At 40.1% G+C, this 18,424-nt stretch overlaps 1 protein-coding gene across 7 annotated transcripts in view; it reads left to right on the top strand.

Moving 5' to 3' along the window:
* TBC1D22A (TBC1 domain family member 22A) overlaps positions 1-18,424 on the top strand; it is a 458,897-nt gene that overhangs the window by 63,439 nt on the left and 377,034 nt on the right. For all 7 annotated transcript variants that reach the window (XM_030549252.1, XM_030549251.1, XM_030549254.1 and 4 more), the window contains exon 5: positions 11,377-11,447. In XM_030549252.1, the coding sequence (XP_030405112.1) occupies positions 11,377-11,447 (71 nt within the window). The remainder of the gene's footprint in view (positions 1-11,376; positions 11,448-18,424) is intronic.

Below are 18,424 nucleotides of genomic sequence, written 5' to 3'. Positions count from 1 at the left end.
GCTAAGGGTTAATGTCTCTTTCACCTATAAAGGGTTAACAAACAGTGACCTGCAAACACCTGACCAGAGGACCAATCAGGAGACAAGATACTTTCAATTCTTGTGGAGGGAAGCCTTTGTTTGTGGGTTTTGGGTTTGGCTTTGTTCTCTCTGGGTCCTGGACGGGACTAGAGGTGCAACCAGGTTTCTGCCAATCTCCCTGCTACAGTCTCTTATGTATTCAGAATTGTGAGGTAAGAAAAAAGGCGGTTGTAGTCTTTTAATTTGTTTTTTTTATTTGCATATGTGTACTTGCTGGAAGTAGCTTAAATTGTGTTTCTGCTGGAGAACGTTTCTTTCTATTGTTTATAAGTTGAAAGACCCTGTAACTGTTTACCATCTAAAGTACAGAGATAAACCTTTTACTTTTTTTTTTCTTTTTTTATTAAAAGTTTTGCTTTTTAAGACCTGTTTGATTTTTTTCTCCTAGTTAAGGTTCAAGGGAATTGGTGGGGAGAAGGGAAGGATAAATTTTCTCTTTGTGTTAAATTCACGCAGCTTGTATTGCCTCTGGGTGAGGGGAAGGTAACACTCCTCTCGGTGTGGTGATTCAAGAAGTTGAATCAGGCAATCTCCTAGTGTTCCCAGGGCGGGAAGGAGCTGGGAGGAAGAAGGGAGGGGGAAGGGAATGGTTTATTTCCTTTTGTTGTGAGACTCAAGGAATTTGGGTCTTGGGACCCCCAGGGAAGGTACTGGGGGAGACCAGAGTCTATCAGGCGCTCTACACTAAGTCCTGATTGGTGGCAGCCTGTCAGATCTAAGCTGGTAATTAAGCTTAGAGGACTTTATGCTAGTACCCATATCCTGGACGCTAAGGTCCAGATTTGGGAATTATACTTGACAGGGACAGAGGACAAATCCATAACATTTGAAAGGTAAGACTACTGATATTAAAATATGAGTTGTGTGCTTTTATTTGTAGAACAAAAAACCCATTAATTATTATTAAGGGTTTTTTTATATGTAGCACTTTTATCGAAAGTACTTTACAATAGTTACCTAACAGTACAAACAACATTTGGAAAGATCATTAAGTGGTCCGCCAAGACTCTCAGCAATTTTCAAGTGGTTGGCAGGAAAAAAAAACATTGGAGAACCATTGCTCTAATTTACTCTACACGCTTATGTGGTCTTACTGGAGAAACATTATACAATAAAGCACATTTTCTCCCATCATTATGCAAGTGCAATAGTGACCTTAGAGGTCAGTTTGCAGAAACCAGTAGAAAGTAAGGACTGCTTTTTACTCCCTCGCAACAATCTAAAAATCTAGCTGACAACCATATAATTTTGATTCCAAAATAACATTTGAAAAGCATAGCAGTGAACAATTTTTAAATGTTTTTATGCAAAAATGTGAAATTTTACAATATAAAAGACACTCTTCCAATATTCTCTTTTAACATTGCAAGTGTCTTTGTGTTTTGAAAATCTGTCTGAAAAATGAGATTGAATATTGGACCTTCAGATATTCTTTTCCCCCAGTAAGGTTTGGTCTGATTATTTGTAATGGTATCCAATGTTCATGAGTTCCCATCATTCTAATATTTGAAGTGCTCTTTAGGAACAAGTTTATAATGGACTGATCTGTTTTTACCAAACCTAGCAAGGTTGATCCTGACTGTTGGAGTCTTATTTATCAACAGAATAGGCAGTAGCCATATGGCCGTGCAGACTTCTCTGCTAGAATGCTAAGTTCCAGAGGAACTTTTTTTTTTTTTTTTTTTTGCTAGAGATATTGTTAATAAAAACATTGTTTTGGTGTTTTAGGGCTTGTCTGCACTTGAAATGCTAACATTGCACACCTGCTCCACTGCTCTAGCACTTCAGTGTAGACACTACCTATGTGGATGGGAAGTATTCTCCCATTCGTGTAGGTCAGGGGTCGGCAACCTTTCAGAAGTGGGGTGCCGAGTTTTCATTTACTCACTCTAATTTAAGGTTTTGCATTCTATTAATGCATTTCAACGTTCTTTGAAAGTCTCTTTCTATAAGTCTATAATATAGAACTAAACTATTGTTGTATGTAAAGTAAATAAGGTTTTTAAAATGTTTAAGAAGCTTCATTTAAAACTAAATTAAAATGCAGAGCCCCTGCACCAGTGGCCAGGACCCGGGCAGTGTGAATGCCACTGAAAATCAGCTCGTGTGCCGCCTTGGGCTCGTGTGCCGCCTTTGGTATGTGTGCCATAGGTTGCTTACTCCTGGTGTAGGTAATCCATCTCTCTGAGAGGTGTTAGCTAGGATTGACAGGAGCATTCTTTCATAGACCTATTGCTGTCTATATGGGAACTTGGGTTGGCTTAACTACATTGCTCATAGGTATGGATTTTCATACCCCTCAGTGGCATAGTTAAACTGGCTAATTTTGAGTGTAGACCAGGCCTAAGGGTTTTTTAAATATTTATTCTGATTTTGCATTTTCTAAGTACAAAATAAAGCATTTAAAACAGCATAACTCTTCAAGTTATTTCAACTTATTTTGTTTTAGGTACAGTACTCTCTCTGTTTTATAGTTTTGTCTAAATTAGTATGTATTTAGTGTATTGTAGCAAAAAAACGTAATGAGTTTTTAATAAATGTTAGCAGGAAAGAGCTATTAACTGATGCATACAATTTGTTTCTTTAAACTAGAATGCTAATATACAAGAGAGATTGGAACAGGTAAACAGTATATAGTCCAGAATGACTAATGGAAAAGTAGGAAGCACAATTGGAGATCACTTTCTTTTCTGAAGCCCGAGAGCCTTCATTCTTCATCAAACTAACTCTAGAGCTAACAGTTAGATTTCAAAAACAACTTTTTACAGATGTAGTCGGGTTTAGTTAAGGGAGAACTTTGTTTCTTCTTTCTGTGTACATAGACGATGTAAAACGAACATTTCTGAAATAGTTCTTGATGTCACAAACTTACTTTGCTGTTACTTGTTCTGATTGGGTGGCTGCCTTTTTGGGCTTGAGGCCTCCATAATGGTGTGTGTTGGTGCTATTCAGTTTTACCTTTCAGTGCTAGATGGCTAGAATTTGTCTGACGTCTAGTCTTGTATGTAATTGAAACCTCCAGCAGCTGACTATTGATGTATCTAATTTATTACTTCATTGGTCCTTCATTTTCAGTCTTACAATATCTCTCAATAGTTGCTGCTCTTGGTGTTCACTCAAGGCTTGCAATATTGGCGTTACATCAGACCCATCTTTTGTTTTTTAAATTGCTTATAAATGAAGATAAGGGTTCCTGCTACTGCTAGGAGATATTACTAGGCTATCTCTGTTCGTGCATGTGTTAAAACTGTAATGAATACATTGATAATCTCTCACTTAGATTATAGTGAATCCTTTTTTCTAAAAATGCCGTATAAAGTGGAGTCCTATTATTGGATCTCATAGTTTTTTGACCCTTTGAGTTGCAGGCAGACTAAACTCCTGAGTGCTAGTGAGAATGTTCTTTTCTTACCGTGACTAGCTAAGGATCTCCATGTTATGGCATTCTTTGCCTGTCTCAAAAACAAAAAACAAACAAAAACACACCTTAACCCACTTTCCAGCTGTTTACTTATTTCTGTTTTTCATCATCTAAAGTTTCTATCTTTCAGTTCTCTGACTCTGTCCAGTGAAACTTCTACCCTGTATGCCTTCATTGAAACTGTTTTTGACAGTTTATCTCTGCCCAAGTTTGTCTGTATTCTGATCTCAGTACTGCTTCTGATACTGATCATACCGTCAGTGAGGTCTTGTTTTCTCTTGGCTTTTGTTACTTTCTTCGGGTTCCTTTATTATTCTGCTTGCTTCTTCAGTATCTTGCAGCAGATCATCTCCCAGGGTGACCTCACATCAATTACCATCTTTCCTCTAGGACTCAGGCCTTCTTGGATGTCTCCCCTTCAGCTTACATGTAACATGACTAAAACTGAGCTCCTTGATTTCTTCCTAAACGAATCCCACTCCTCTACCTGTTTCCTCAGTGAAAATAGCACAGATGACAACATTATCCTTCAATCAGACCTCTGACATGGGGGTCAAATTTGACTTCTCCCTGTCCCTTAACTCATGTGTTCAAATTCTGCTGCTGCTTCTGTGATGCTTCTTAAATCAGACTTCGGATCTCCACTAAATTCATATTAGGCCCTCATAATTCCGCATCTTGAGTACTATAACTTTGCTGATGCCCAGATCACCCTCTTCCTTGATACTGCAGTTACATTTATTAATTTAATCTTCAGGAGTGAAATATGGAAGAGACCGAGTATGCTTGTGATTTGTAATTGTGGTTCTGTACTGTTTCTATGCATGGTGCTATTTATCAGCCACTGTTCAGGGTTTTGAAGACACATCCAAATCTGTTGGCTAACAGCCAAGGCAGGAAGAGGAATTTTGGTAATACGGGGAGTGAGACAGCCCCACAGTGAATGGGGATAAAGGCTGGGAGACCATCACTTTCCCAAAGAGCTTTCAGTCTATATAGACAAAGTACAGGCATGTAGGACTGGGATGCAGTAAAATGAAAACATGATTGGTGAAGTTTAGCTCAAATGATATTAGTATTTTTTTTTTAAATTGCTATACACACGTCATGGACTTGTAGGCAGTTCAGCTGTTTGTTTGCTTTTCCTAAAACGTTTAAATTGACCGTGTTGTATACCCTGCATGCTTGATTAATTGTAGAACAACCTAAGGAGTACAGTATTAAGCTAAACATTTTAACGATAAAACAGCAACATGTTCCATTAATGCAACCCACACCGAGTTGATGTTTATGGTACTATTTTTTATGTGGCCTGACTTCTTGTGATTTCAAATTTCCATCTTTATTTCTGTCGTGGTATGACATTTTGCATTTAATTTCCTAGGTGGAGTAATAAAGGAGGTAAGACATCACTGGAATATTCCAAGATACTCAAATTCTACCTTTGTTTCATGCTCTTGCTGATCATGCACATAGTTATACATGTGTTAAAGTTGCAACACACTGGTTAAAATGTACTGGATCACGGGATGTTTTAAAATCAAATTAACAGTTAATTTCCTTTGGTTGCAGTTGAAACACGCTCCTCATTGTGGAGAGTAATGAGAAACAAATAGATGTACCTGTAATGGACAAAGTTCAGTGAAGTGTCTTCAAAAGATATCCTGATTAAACATCCATAAACAATTTTATATGGAAGAGGATTATACATGTAGGAATTAGTTACATTATATACTGGCCAAATAGAGCACAAATGTGCAAACTGTGTAGATTATACTCTTCCTGCCAGCAAGTAGAATTTCACAAGGCTGAATCATTTGAACCAGACCATCCACATTTATATTCTTTTCATACTATTAAAGATCTTCCTTTCTGCCAGACAATATCTAAACCCTACATTCTCTCTCCATGCACAATGTAATGCATCATGTTGAAATAGTATCATATACTTAACAAAAACATTCAGAACTTCTCCAACACTCCAAAAGTACAGAGGTTGATATATGAAAAGTCAGCATGAACCTAGATTTACCACACTAGTATTCTGTATGGTAAACGTGCACAAATGTTGACATTTTCAGTCATGGCCATTGTATATACAGAGCCCAAAGAGCTGGCATTAGGATTTATTTCCTCCAAGCAAAAGTTCCGATATTTATCAGAAACTATAAAGGCCCCTTGCACACCTGTGAACCTCTAGCACACACTTCCCTTTCTTAGGCATGCTGTGACTAGTTCAAAGAGCTAAGGTGAAAGCTTCTGGGAAAATACATACACAGTTCTTTTGAATTGTGAAATCCCAGTCTTAGTTTTCTGCTGCATGTCTCCAGGACAGTTTTTGGATGCTCAAATTTTCGAACTAGGTCATGGAATTACTCTTCAATAGAGCCTCTTATAAGCTACGTTTCAAAGTTTGGCTGTTACTGAGTTATTGTAGTGGCAATTTAGTTATATAATGCAGAAAGACTCTTTTAAGCACATTAAAAAGACTGCAGCAAATTTCTTCAGATCACCTCTGGGAAGAGACCAAGCATGGAAAATTTCAGTCTCAAAGGAGAGTTTCTTGAAGTTGTTAGAAGTAATACAGAAGTGAGAAGGGTTATAATTGGGGCTTGACAAATCCATTCGCCAACAGTGAATATAGAACTTCCCTTTTCAAGTGGAAGGGCTTACCTAGCAAAGTCTGTGGAGTCATCTAAACTCTTCTTAAAAAAAAATCTAGCCTGTATGAATACAAATAAAGCATTTAAAATTAATAATTAAAAAGGTAGTAGTATAATTGGGAATTTATTCAGTAGGATCAACTTACTCATTGGTAATTGCTGTACCAACATTGTCCTGCCCTGAAGAGTTCTCACTTAAGACAAAATGAAGAGTGATAGGGATTTGTGCTTGCGTACCCTTTCTGGTCCAAATCATCGGCTGCTGTAAATATGTGTAGCTCACTTGATTTGAATGGAGCTATGCCAACTTACCCTGTATGAGGATCTGACCTGCTGTGTGCACAATTTGGTAGTTTCGATTTGTATCCTGTATCAAAACAAAAACAAATAAGTAAAATAGATTAGCTATTGGCAGTTTCCACTGTCTGTGTTCCCATCCTGTGTCAGGTGCTGTGCACCGTGGAACTGTTCCCAAACTGAAGCTAGTATAGAATGCTGAGACTTGCTTATTAAGCAGATGATGCTAAGCTGGGGGGAGTGGTATATATGCTGGAGGGTAGGAATAGGGTCCAGAGTGACCTAGACAAAATGGAAGATTAGGCCAAAAGAAGCCTGATGAGGTTCAACAAGGACAAGTGCAGAGTCCTGCACTTTGGACGGAAGAATCCCATGCACTGTTACAGGCTGGGGACCGACTGGCTGAGTGGCAGTTTTGCAGAAAAGGACCTGTGGATTACAGTGGATGAGAAGCTGGATATGAGTCAACAGTGTACCCTTGTAGCCAAGAAGGCTAATGGCATATTAGGCTGCATTTGTAGGAGCATTGCCAGCATATCGAGGGAAGTGATTATTCCCCTCTATTCAGCGCTGGTGAGGCCACATTTGGAGTATTGTGTTCAGTTTTGGGCCCTCCACTACAGAAAGGATGTGGACAAATTTGAAGAGAGTCCAGCAGAGGGCATAGAAAATTATTAGGCGGCTGGAGCACATGACTTATGAGGAGAGGCTGAGGGACCTGGGCTGCTTTAGTCTGCAAAAGAGAAGAGTGAGGGGGGATTTGATAATAGCCTTCAACTACCTGAAGGGGGGTTCCAAAAACAATGGAGGTAGCTGTTCTCAGTGGTGGCAGATGACAGAACAAGGAGCAATAGTCTTAAGTTGCAGTAGTGGAGGTCTAGTTTCAATATTAGGAAACACTATTCCATTAGGAGGGTAGAAGCTCTGGAATGGGTTACCTAGGGAGGTGATGGAATCTCCATTCTTAAAGGTTTTGAAGGCCTGCCTTGACAAAGCCCTGGTTTGGGTGATTTAGTTGGCGTTGGTCCTGCTTTGAGCAGGGGGTTGGACTAGATGACTTTCTGAGGTCTCTTCCAACCCTAATTTTCTATTATTCCTAATTGCTATTACTTCTTCCAGACGAGTCTCCAAACATCTGAACCAACAGTCTTCTTTAAAGAAAAGGTGTACTTAAGACCTCATCTAAGGTTTCCCTGTAAGGTGGCTTCAGATTTTCATATCTGTCAATTTACTTGCCTGTACTCTAAACCAGAGCTATGCATATTGGATGTTAGACAAGCACTGGTTTTTTATCTGGACAGATCCAAACCATTTCAGCTGTCAATCTAGCTGTTCATGGCCAAAGCGGACAGAATGAAAGGTCCTGCACAGAGAATTTAATTTTGTGTAACTTGTATCTGCACATATTATAATCCAACAGATGTGTCTCTTCCAGACAAACTGACTGCCCATTCCGTAGGATTGTAAGCATCCTCAATGGCATTCCTAGTGCAGAACTCTATCCTGGACTTTTGCAAAGCAGCAACCTGGTCATCGGTGTTTAATTTTTCCTCCCATTATACCATCAGTCAGTATTCAAGAGATTAATGCCAATTTTGGTCAATCAGTACTGCAGTCTGTATGAACAGGAACTCTGGTCCCTCTGCCTTTTTAACTGCTTGGGAGTCACTAAGAGTGGAATGCGCATATGCAGTCACGTGAAGAAAAAATGTTTTTTCTAACCTTTTGTAATGGTTGTTATTCAAGATCTGTTGCAAACATCCATTCCACAACCTGCCCTCCTACACATCTCCACTGAAGTTTCCAGAAAGAAGGAACTAAGGAGGTTTGAGGTCGGCTGGGCTCTCTATACCAACACCAGCAGCGTGTGGCGGGCGCTTGAGCTGCCCCAACAAGTACCACCTACGAAAAGAATTCCTGGGGGATGTGGGTGCACACACCAACAGTATATCTGTACTACCTGCCGGATTGGCGGGCAGCGATCAATCCAGTGGGGTCGATTTAGCGTGTCTCTAGTCTAGATGTGATAAATCGACCCCTGAGCGCTCTCCCGTCGACTCCTGTACTCCTCCGCTGTGAGAGGCACAGGCAGAGTCAACTCACCACAGTGAAGACACCACGGTAAGTAGGTCTAAGTACGTCGACTTCAGCTACGTTATTCATGTAGCTGAAGTTGCCTAACTTAGATGGATTTCCTCCCCTCCTAGTGTAGACCATGCCCAAGAGTGGAATAGACATATGCAACACATCTCTAAGAACTACAGTTATTAAAGGTTAGTAATTTTTTCCATTTCAAAAGTAGATTTTAAGAGCTATTTCGAAATGGTGAAGATATGGGCCTTACAAATGAATTCAGGAAGGTGGAATCTTACATAGAAGGTAATGAAGGGATAAAGGTGACTGTTTTGAGAGGCAACAAATGGGGGCAATAACGCTGGCTGAGCAGAAGAAACAGAAGGCAACATGAAGCTTTACTAAAGAGAATGAGTAGAGACATAGATTTAAATATAAGCCTTGAAACAAGTGACCAGCAATTACAACTTGATGCAATAGCAGGTGGTAGGCAGAGGATGAAATCAGGGAGGGTGCAGGATGCAATCCATCCGCATGATGGAGATGATTTTAACAAGTGCATTTTGTATGGAATGAAGAGTGCCTGGGTATGTTTGAGAAGCCAGAGACGAGGGTGTTTGTCATAGGTGAGGCAGGATACGAGGGCCTGAATGAGAGACTTTGCTGTGGAGGCAGGAGAAAAGGAGGAATCTTGTACATGTAGAGGCATAAGAATGATTTTGAATATGGCTTGAAAATGTGGAGCAAAGGAGAGGAGGGAGTCACAAATATCCATCAGTCCCGAGCTATGTGGAAAGTTTATGGTGTTGCTGACAGTAATAGGGAAGGAAGAAAATGGAGAAAGCTTGAGAGGAAAGGTCAGGAGTTTGGTTTTGCTAGTATTCATTTTAGTTGACAGTAAGACATCAAACAGATGTTAGAGACCAGCTAAGATTCATGATTGAAAGAGAGATTGCTGGTGAAGAGAAATTTGTGAATCATCAGCATAGATATGATACTTGAAGCTATTTAAACTTGAGATCTCCCAGTTACAGATGGTAGCCTTCCAGGGTTTTGGTTCTAGGGGACACCACCTGTGCCAATAAACTCAGCCCACAAGGTTTAAGAATTGGCTTTCTCAAAGATTATACATTTAAATTGGTGATCAAGTAATTTTAAATAAAATCTCATTACATCTAATAGGAGTGATATCTTTTTCCTACTCAAATCAATTAAAAAAAAAGACTCAACTGATTCAGTAAAACTATTAAGTGGCAGATGGGGAGGGAAAATTAAATCCTTATTGTCTGTTTCATGAAGAATAATGAAAAACTTTTCCACAAAGAAGTGACTTTGGGATTTTTTAAATATACAAGATCTTCTAAAATGTTCACATAACTAAGAAATATTAAGGTTGCATCAGTCATTTCAAGCAGAGGTACATAGGGCATCATTTTCTATTCCCAGTTCTGGAGAACATATGGATATTTCTGTCTTAATTATGACCCTCCCTATCACTAAAAGCTGAAAACTTAAAATAAATAAATCCATCATTATCCAGAGAATATTAAAAATGACATTTTAAGACGCATTTGTGAAACTTCTTGGAAGCTGTGTACAGGAAGTAAACACAAAGTTCCAACAGGAACACAGCTATTTTCTTTTAAAAAAAAAAAAAAAAAAAAAAAAAAAGCAGCAACACTAGCTTGTGGTGACAGAAACCTTGTGATTTATCAATACAGACGCTCCCCAAGTTACGCAAGCATTACATAACTGGAATTGTGTGTAAGTCAGAAACCTATACCTGACAATTATGCCTCCCAACCCCCCCGCCCCACACCTCCTATTTCTAGCTTACGGAACTTTTTTGTAAGTACGTATTTGCGTAAATCGGGATTGCGTAACCCGGGAGGACATCTGTAGACATGAATATACTATAAGCAGTCACAGTTAGAGAGGCACTTGCATTGTCTCCTCAGAGTCCCCATCCTCTAATAATTTGTATTCTGTACTTTAATTTTCATGGTGGAAGTTTTCAAAGACTGATTAGAATGTAAAAATTGCATATATTTATATGTGGAACCTAAATCAATAAATCTAATCACTTGGCCATAATGTAGGATTTTCATGCTCACTTTCTGCTGACAGTGAGAAGCAGCAAGAGACTGTCTTGCATATAATTAAATCCTGAAGTTTTAAGTTTCCTAACAGGCATTGTTATGCATCTTTTGTAATTAAATATTTTTCATACTTTTTTGTTTTCACAACTTTTCATGTATTTTATAGATGAATGCAGAATTTGTACAGGAAAATAATGAAAACGCATATGGCTGGATAGATGTTGAGTGACTTTAGAGTGGATTGTATTTGGTTTAGCTGGATATACTGTGTCGGATATGCTCTTTTGGAAACGGTTTTCTAGAAAACCTATCTATAAAGTTGTACAGTATGACCAGAAATGGAAATAACATTTTGTAAATTTAAGATTAAATCCCAGCATCCGAAAGTGAAACATTGCTGTTTGGGTTACTACTAATTATCACCTTTTAATTAACATCAGTATATGTAGAGCCTACATCAAATCTTTCTCTTGTGCATATTAATATACAATATATATGGTAAGAAATAACAGTTGGTAAATATACCAGGAAACTACCTTATCAGACCAAATATCTATTTTTCCTGGGCATCTGTATGGATTCTCATTTTGCAATACCTTTTTAATTCCTCAAATATTGTGTAATTCTGATTTTACTTGTATTTTGATAAATATTAACAACTTTGTATTAATTTGGTTGTATTTACTAATGAATATTTATCAAGTGTTTGTTGACGTATCATGAAACTGATTTTGTTTGACAGATGAATTACGGAAGTTGAGTTGGTCTGGAATTCCTAAACAAGTTCGCCCGATCACATGGAAACTTCTTTCAGTAAGTTCTGTTTCTGGCAATAATTGCTTTGTTTCTGTCACTGAAGAATTTTGCTTGAGTTATAGCCTATTAGTGATACTCTAAAACAATGTGTTGTGTTACTGAATGGTAAAAGCAAAGAACAGAGTTCCATTATTTGTTCAGTTTCAAGCGTGGTTTGTCAAATTAGGAGAAAATGACAATTAGTAATAAATAACTGGTCTATCTTATTTTTTTTGTTTAAATGTGGGTATTCCACATCATGTTAGCTTCCCACAAAAAGTATGATATATTCCAGCTAAGAGTGTTTAGTTAGCAAAATGTGAACCTGAAAATCTGTCATAAATATGTGTTTTAACTATCTTCTATCTGTACATGATGGAAGGGTGTGGGGAGTTGTAATGCCACTGGCACTGAAAAGACTCAAAGTGCTTATACTGTAGAATATGTAGAAGAGACTTTATCAGCAAATCTTCATGAACTTAAGCTCTATTTAACATTCAGAGCTATGCACTCAACAGTTTAGCACTGTTGAATTTTTCAGGGAAGGCTTAGACAGCTTTTTTTTTTGAAAAAAATAAATCATCAGGGAATACTAAGTGTTCACTTCAGATTGGGTCTGATTTCCAGTGTTTGAAAGATTTTCTCTTGCTAATGAGTCCTAATAAATTTGTTGTGTAGTGCTTTCTAATTCTAAATGCATATGCAGTTTAACAGTGAATATTTGATTAAATATTCTCTTGCAATTAAAATTAAGCACAGCATGCAATCACTTTTATTTTAAAATTCAAAATTTGAAGTCAGAGCTTTGAGCTGAGTTATGTAGTTTCTCTTGAAACCGAGAGCATGTCTACACACAGGAAGTTAAACTGAGAGATTGTTTGTGGGGAATTGAATCTGCAGCATTTTGAGTTAATTCACGTTGAAAATGCTTGCATACACGAGGGAATTCATTTTAGTACACTGACTCTGCATTTAGTATGAACTCTGGAGTCTTCTTTCAAAGTGAATTAACTTTGCTGTGAGGCGAGTTAGTCCGGACTATAGTTTATATGCACGCAATACTGCTGCGAGCTACTTTGGCAGTCTTCCAGTGGATATCAGAACCTGATTTGTGAGGGACTATTACTGATGTATCTGTTTACATACGTGTCCTGCTCTCCTCTGGGGTCAAGTTGCCTGGATGCCGCCACCTCTGCTTATAAGATAGCGCACAGCCAGATTTTGTCAGTTTGCTCCTGGGTCACAGTTGATCACAATACCCGTCATAATGCTCCGGAAGGCCTTACAACATGTTTTGAGCAACTACTTGGAGCTGTGCTGACACCCTGGATCTTATAGCCGTTTGGGGAGAAGCATTGGTGCATGTAGCTCCAGTGGCCAGCCAAGAGAACAAAGGCCTTTTTATGGATATTACTGGGCAGATGTCCTCTAAGGGCCATGACTGGGATGCCACACAGTGCTGGATAAAAAGCAAACATCTGCACTGAAGGTCCACCTACTTTAAAATCAGTGACAACAGCAAGCAATCCGGCAGGGGATGTGTAACTGGTCCATTTTTTGAGGAGCTGCACAGGATTTTACATAACTATGTGATCACTCAAAACCAGGCAACTTGAGGAGCCTGCTGGCCACTGCTTCACCACCCCCTCACTTCCCTGAATGTGACCACCAAGACTTATTGGAGGATAAGCATGAGGAGGCCAGTAAAGAGATCTCTCTGGAAAGCCAGAATCTGTTTGAAACTGATGCTGGCTAGGGGGAGAAGGCAAACCTGATTCCTGCCCTGCTGTACTCAATCTTGAATCCCAGCAACTCAGATTAGGATTGAGGAGGCTGATCCTATGGAGGGAACAGTGGCATGTGACGGTTTTTAAAAGGTAAATTATTAAATAATTTAAAGTTTTAATTTGCTGCTGCCGTTATGCGCTGCTGCCGTTATGCTATACTGCCATGCTAAATTCTGTTCCAGCTGACTCATAGCCGTACTCATTGTAGGTAGATGTGGGCTAGAAATTGACACTACATTTCATTTTAGACTACTTGCTCAAGGCCTAATTTTGTCCTCTGTTAGGGTTCATATGGCAGCAAAATCAGCTTTCCACCCATAGGTGAATGGCTGGCTGTTTTGTTGAACTTTATCTGTAGTCATTTCTTTAATGACCTCCAGAGATTATACCCCCATCTACGGCAGCCACTCCTTCTTTGGGACCTCAGCTTGGAGTTGGCAAGGCTAACAGGAACCCCATTTGAACTGCTGGCAATGTGCTTTACATATTCTGGAAGGTGGCTTTTCTGGTGGCCATTACTTCAGCCAGAAGGATCTCTGAGATCCAAGCCCTTACGTCGGAACCACTTTATATGGTCGTCTTCAAGGACAAGGTTCAATTGCGGCCACATTTGCCATTCCTTCCAGAGGCAATATTGCAATTCCATAGTAACCCGCATATCTTCCTACTGGTCTTCTATCCAAAGCTGCATGCCACTCGCTGGATATCAGATGTGCACTAGTGTTCTGCATAGAAAGGACTAAGTAATTTTGGAAATGCCACTGCAGACAGAATGAAAGGTCTTCCAGTCTCAGGCTAGATAATTTCTTCATGAATCGCTTCCTATATCCACACATGATACGACCTGGCAAAGGTCCCAGCTCCTCTTGTCCTGACAGTGCACTGTACAATGGCTCAGAATTCTTTGGTGGCATTTGTAGCTCAAGTTTCTGTACAGAAAATTTGTAGAGCAGCAATGTGGTCACCAGTCCGCACCATATCATCCTCATCCTCCACCACCACCACCAGGGTAGAAATTTATGCTGGATTTGGCTGAGCTGTGTTACAATCAGCATGTCAATAAACTCCAAACTCTCCACCTGCACTATTGCTTTGGAGTCACCAACACTGAAATGGACATGAGCAAGCACTCGAAGAAGGAGAAAACAATTACTAACCTTCTGTAAGTGGTGTTCTTCGGGATGTGTTGCTCATGTTCAATCCAACCTGCCTCCACTTGACCCTCTGTCGGAGTTAGCCGGCAAAAAGGAACTGAGGGGCTATGGTCGATGGGCCCCTCTTTACTGGTGCTATGAGCGCATCACCCTAGGGGGCACCAGAGCTGACCCAACTGATGCCACTGAGGGGAAAAAACTTACCAGTGGTGGGGCTTGGGGTGAGCACACACCTACATTGGAACGGACATGAGCAACACATCTCGAAAAACAACAGTTAATGGAAGGTTAGTAACCATTTTTCCACCCTCCCGTCCTTGGATTAACAGCTGTTCAGTTTCAAGCCTGAAACTCAAAATGAGAGTAATAGATTTACCTGACAACCTTGCCCCAGCTGTTTGTATTTTGCATTTTGCATTGAACACTTTGCTGGCTGCTGAAACCACTTCTGCACTTCAATCTCCCATATGCTGCTAAGGCTTCTCCTTCATTTTCACAAATATTAATGCAAAATAGATTCTGTCCAAGCTATCTGCGACTGGCTTGATTAACCAGGGAAACAAAGGATAAACCAGGTCTCCCAGGATAACCAGAGCAATATCCACACCATTAATGTCCACAGCGTTTCCTGGGGACAAACAGTCCTTTCTCCATTAATCTAAATACAGCTGTATTCCGAAAGGTCCTTGCATCATGGACCCTTCCAGATCACCTGATATTTGTCTGTAAACCTACCACAGTGGTTGACCAGCCCTTCAAGCACCATGAGGAAATACCCCTTTCTGTTTATAAATTCTGAGCTATGGTGGGGCAAAGAATAGGCACATAATTCCCATCAATTGTCCCAATACAATTTGAACCCCATGCATGCAAAACCATCAATGACCTCCTGAGCATTACTAAGCTTTGTTACCCAGTGCAACAGTACCTTTTCCATGGCATCACATACTTGCATGACAATGGTCCTGATCAGGGATAGCTCTAGGTATTTTGCCGCCCCAAGCAAGGCAGGCAGGCTGCCTTTGGCGGCTTGCCTGTAGGAGGTCTGCGGATTCGGCAGCCCGCCTGCGGGAGGTTCGCCGAAGCCATGGGACCAGCGGACCCTCTGCAGGCATGCCACCAAAGGCAACCTGCCTGCTGCCCTCGCGGTGACCGGCAGAGCGTCCCCCGTGGCTTGCTGCCCCAGGCACACGCTTGGTGTGCTGGTGCCTGGAGCCGCCCCTGGTCCTGACCATAAATCTCCCCATGCATAACTGGTTTGCTGTGGACTGGTAGCATTTGGCCAGAGGGCAATTGTGATCTGCTTGTCCATGGATATGGGATGTCACAAGTCGGTAAACTGCCATGGTAACTCTGGGGTTAGTTCTGTAGAGCGCTCCCAAATAGTTGCTTTCACCATCCTGAAGATCTGTTGCCACTGTTGGTCATCCCAGGTCTATAAAACAATCCTTTTCCCACCAATATATTCTGAAGACCCTCCTGCTGTTGGAGGAACTGCTGCTACATCTGCTTAGTGGTGTGGCAGGCGAAGTCCGTGCCAAATTCATGTGGCTTTGAGTGCTGAAATACATCCCAAGCAGCCTCTGTGCATTTGAGCTTGACAGCATAGCGGCATGGAGACTTGTTAGGTCCATATTTACCGACGGCAATTTGAAAATGGCGTTATCCCACCCATAAAGGAAGTATGGGGCAGAGCCAGATGAATCTTGGGATTTAAGAGTTTGAACTGGCATGGCTTCCATTGTGCATCCCACAGTGCACAGCCAGAAAAATCCAAGAATGCTTGACTGCTGAGTGGTGTGCAAATGAGCATGTTATCAATGCCATGTTATCAGTTTGCAACAAATGGCTGCCATGGCTACACAATGATACACATTGGCAGAAGGCACACTGTCCCATGTGCATGCTGTTATTGTGACTTTTGTGTAATGCTCATTTCCTGACTCAAAGCAAAAAATTGGGGCTTTAACTCCCCTCCCTCCCTGTAGGCAAGCCCTGAGTTAACTAAAGGGGTGAAGTTCAAGTACACTAGTTAAAGAGCATAAAACCCCTTTGTGGAGACTCTAATTCAGAAGTAAAGTGGTCTTAGTTTGCTTTATCTTATACATGAGTTTAATGTGCTTTAATTTCACATCTTTAGTTAATTTGGCAGAACATGCCTCAACAGGGTTAAAGTTCTTCCACCTTGCTGTGTGACCATGTAGGACCTATTCCAATTGGATTGCCAGGTGCAGTTCTTGTTGGCTCCCTGCTCTTGAACGTAACTTTTTTTGTGTAGTTGGGGTCTTTTTAAAGGCTGTCTTGTGTTCTAATAGCTCAGTAGGGTTTTCCTGGGTCACTTACTTGATAGGAGACCATCAAAGAATGCTTCTGGTGACTTTCCTCAGAGTTGGTATTTAATCAATGCTCTACTACATTTTTAGGAAAGTGATTAAAAAAAACAAAGGTCTTGAGCGTTAATGGTATCAAAAGATCTCATGATGCCACTTCTCATGGTAGAAATGTTAATCTTACTGACCAGATTGTGTCTTCTACTTATTTCTTTTTCATCTAGTGGTAAATCCCCCTGCAGTATCAATTGAGTACTGTAGTCTTCACTTCCTGTTTTAATTACTGTGTAGGAGTGGTGTTACAAAGTATCAAACTGAAGTATACTCACTTCCATCCGGGTCATTTGGAAAAGAAGAACATTAAACAAAACTAAACTGAAGAGAGGTAACAATTCTATTTTGGAATTGGTCAGAAGTCTGGTTTTAAAAAATACAAACCATCATGTTTGGGAGCAGAGAGAGATTCCCTCATCTCGTAAATTTAACATTAAAGACACATACGCTAAAAGGAAATTTACAATTAACAAATTGAGAGACTTCTCACTAAACCTCTGGCTATGTAATGTTACTGTGTCTCTCTCAAATGTTTTCCATATTGGAAATAGTTTTGAAGTCAAGAAAATGCTTAGGGACTGTCACTATGATGTCTAATGGAAGTGATACTTTATAAAAATAGACAATCCATTCTTAAAGTTCAATAAAGAAGTTAAGTGCTACATACATAAACAGCAAGCAGAACTATTTTGGCACTCTTCTCTTTGGAATAAAGATAAAATTGATATAGAAATGAGTTGTTAAAGAGATTTAATTTGCTACCAGTCTATGCCATGATGATACATTTAGACTTTCAAATGTTTTAAATAAAACCTAATTTGTAAGGAAACCAGACATGTTCAACTGACAGATAGCCACAATCTCTAATACTGAATAACAGCAAAAAGTCTCTGCTGCTGAGAAAATATTGGTATTACTGGGACAACGAAATTAGGTCTAGCAGATAAATTCTTTTCTAATGGGACTAACATATCGTCCAGAAAATGTTCAGCAGTTTAAAATTAAATGGGAGGCAGAATTCAATATTTAACTTAACACAAAGCATTGAGACAGGATGTCAAATGTCAGAGAGCCTGCATCTTGAGGCTAAATGTTGTTAGAATTTAAAATATCTGGAATATGTCTGCATATTTTAAGACATGGTCTCAGTGAAGTGGGTACCTGTTGTAGGGGTGAAAGTTCTGGAGATATCATGTTTACTTTGATAATCTCCTAAATTAGTGAAGTGTGTTGTGTGTTTTTTTTTTTTTCTTCTCCACAATACATCCTTGGGTTCTGTTGTGGTGAATTACCCTCACCATGTCCTAGTTTTGTGTTAAAGCCATCCATTCTTCATGCCAAGTGTGACAAAGTTCCTCCTCTGCCTTGGTGGGTCCTGCGCTTATTGGCAGATTTGCTCACCTCAGTGATCTCCCCCACAGTCTGGATCAACTCCTTCTGTGTCTGATCAGGAATTGGGAGGTTTGGGGGGAACCCGGGCCCGCCCTCTACTCCGGGTTCCAGCCCAGGGCCCTATGGATTTGCAGCTGTCTATAGTGCCTCTTGTAAAGCTGTGTGACAGCTACACCTCCCTGGGCTACTTCCCCAAGGCCTCCTCCAAACACCTTCTTTATCCTCACCACAGGACCTTCCTCCTGGTGTCTAATAATGCTTGTACTCCTTAATCCTCC

This window comes from Gopherus evgoodei, chromosome 1, assembly GCF_007399415.2.
Source record: "Gopherus evgoodei ecotype Sinaloan lineage chromosome 1, rGopEvg1_v1.p, whole genome shotgun sequence".
In the NCBI taxonomy this organism is placed as follows: domain Eukaryota; kingdom Metazoa; phylum Chordata; order Testudines; family Testudinidae; genus Gopherus; species Gopherus evgoodei.
Note: the sequence above shows the minus strand (reverse complement) of the source record. Positions and strands in the feature narration are given on the sequence as shown.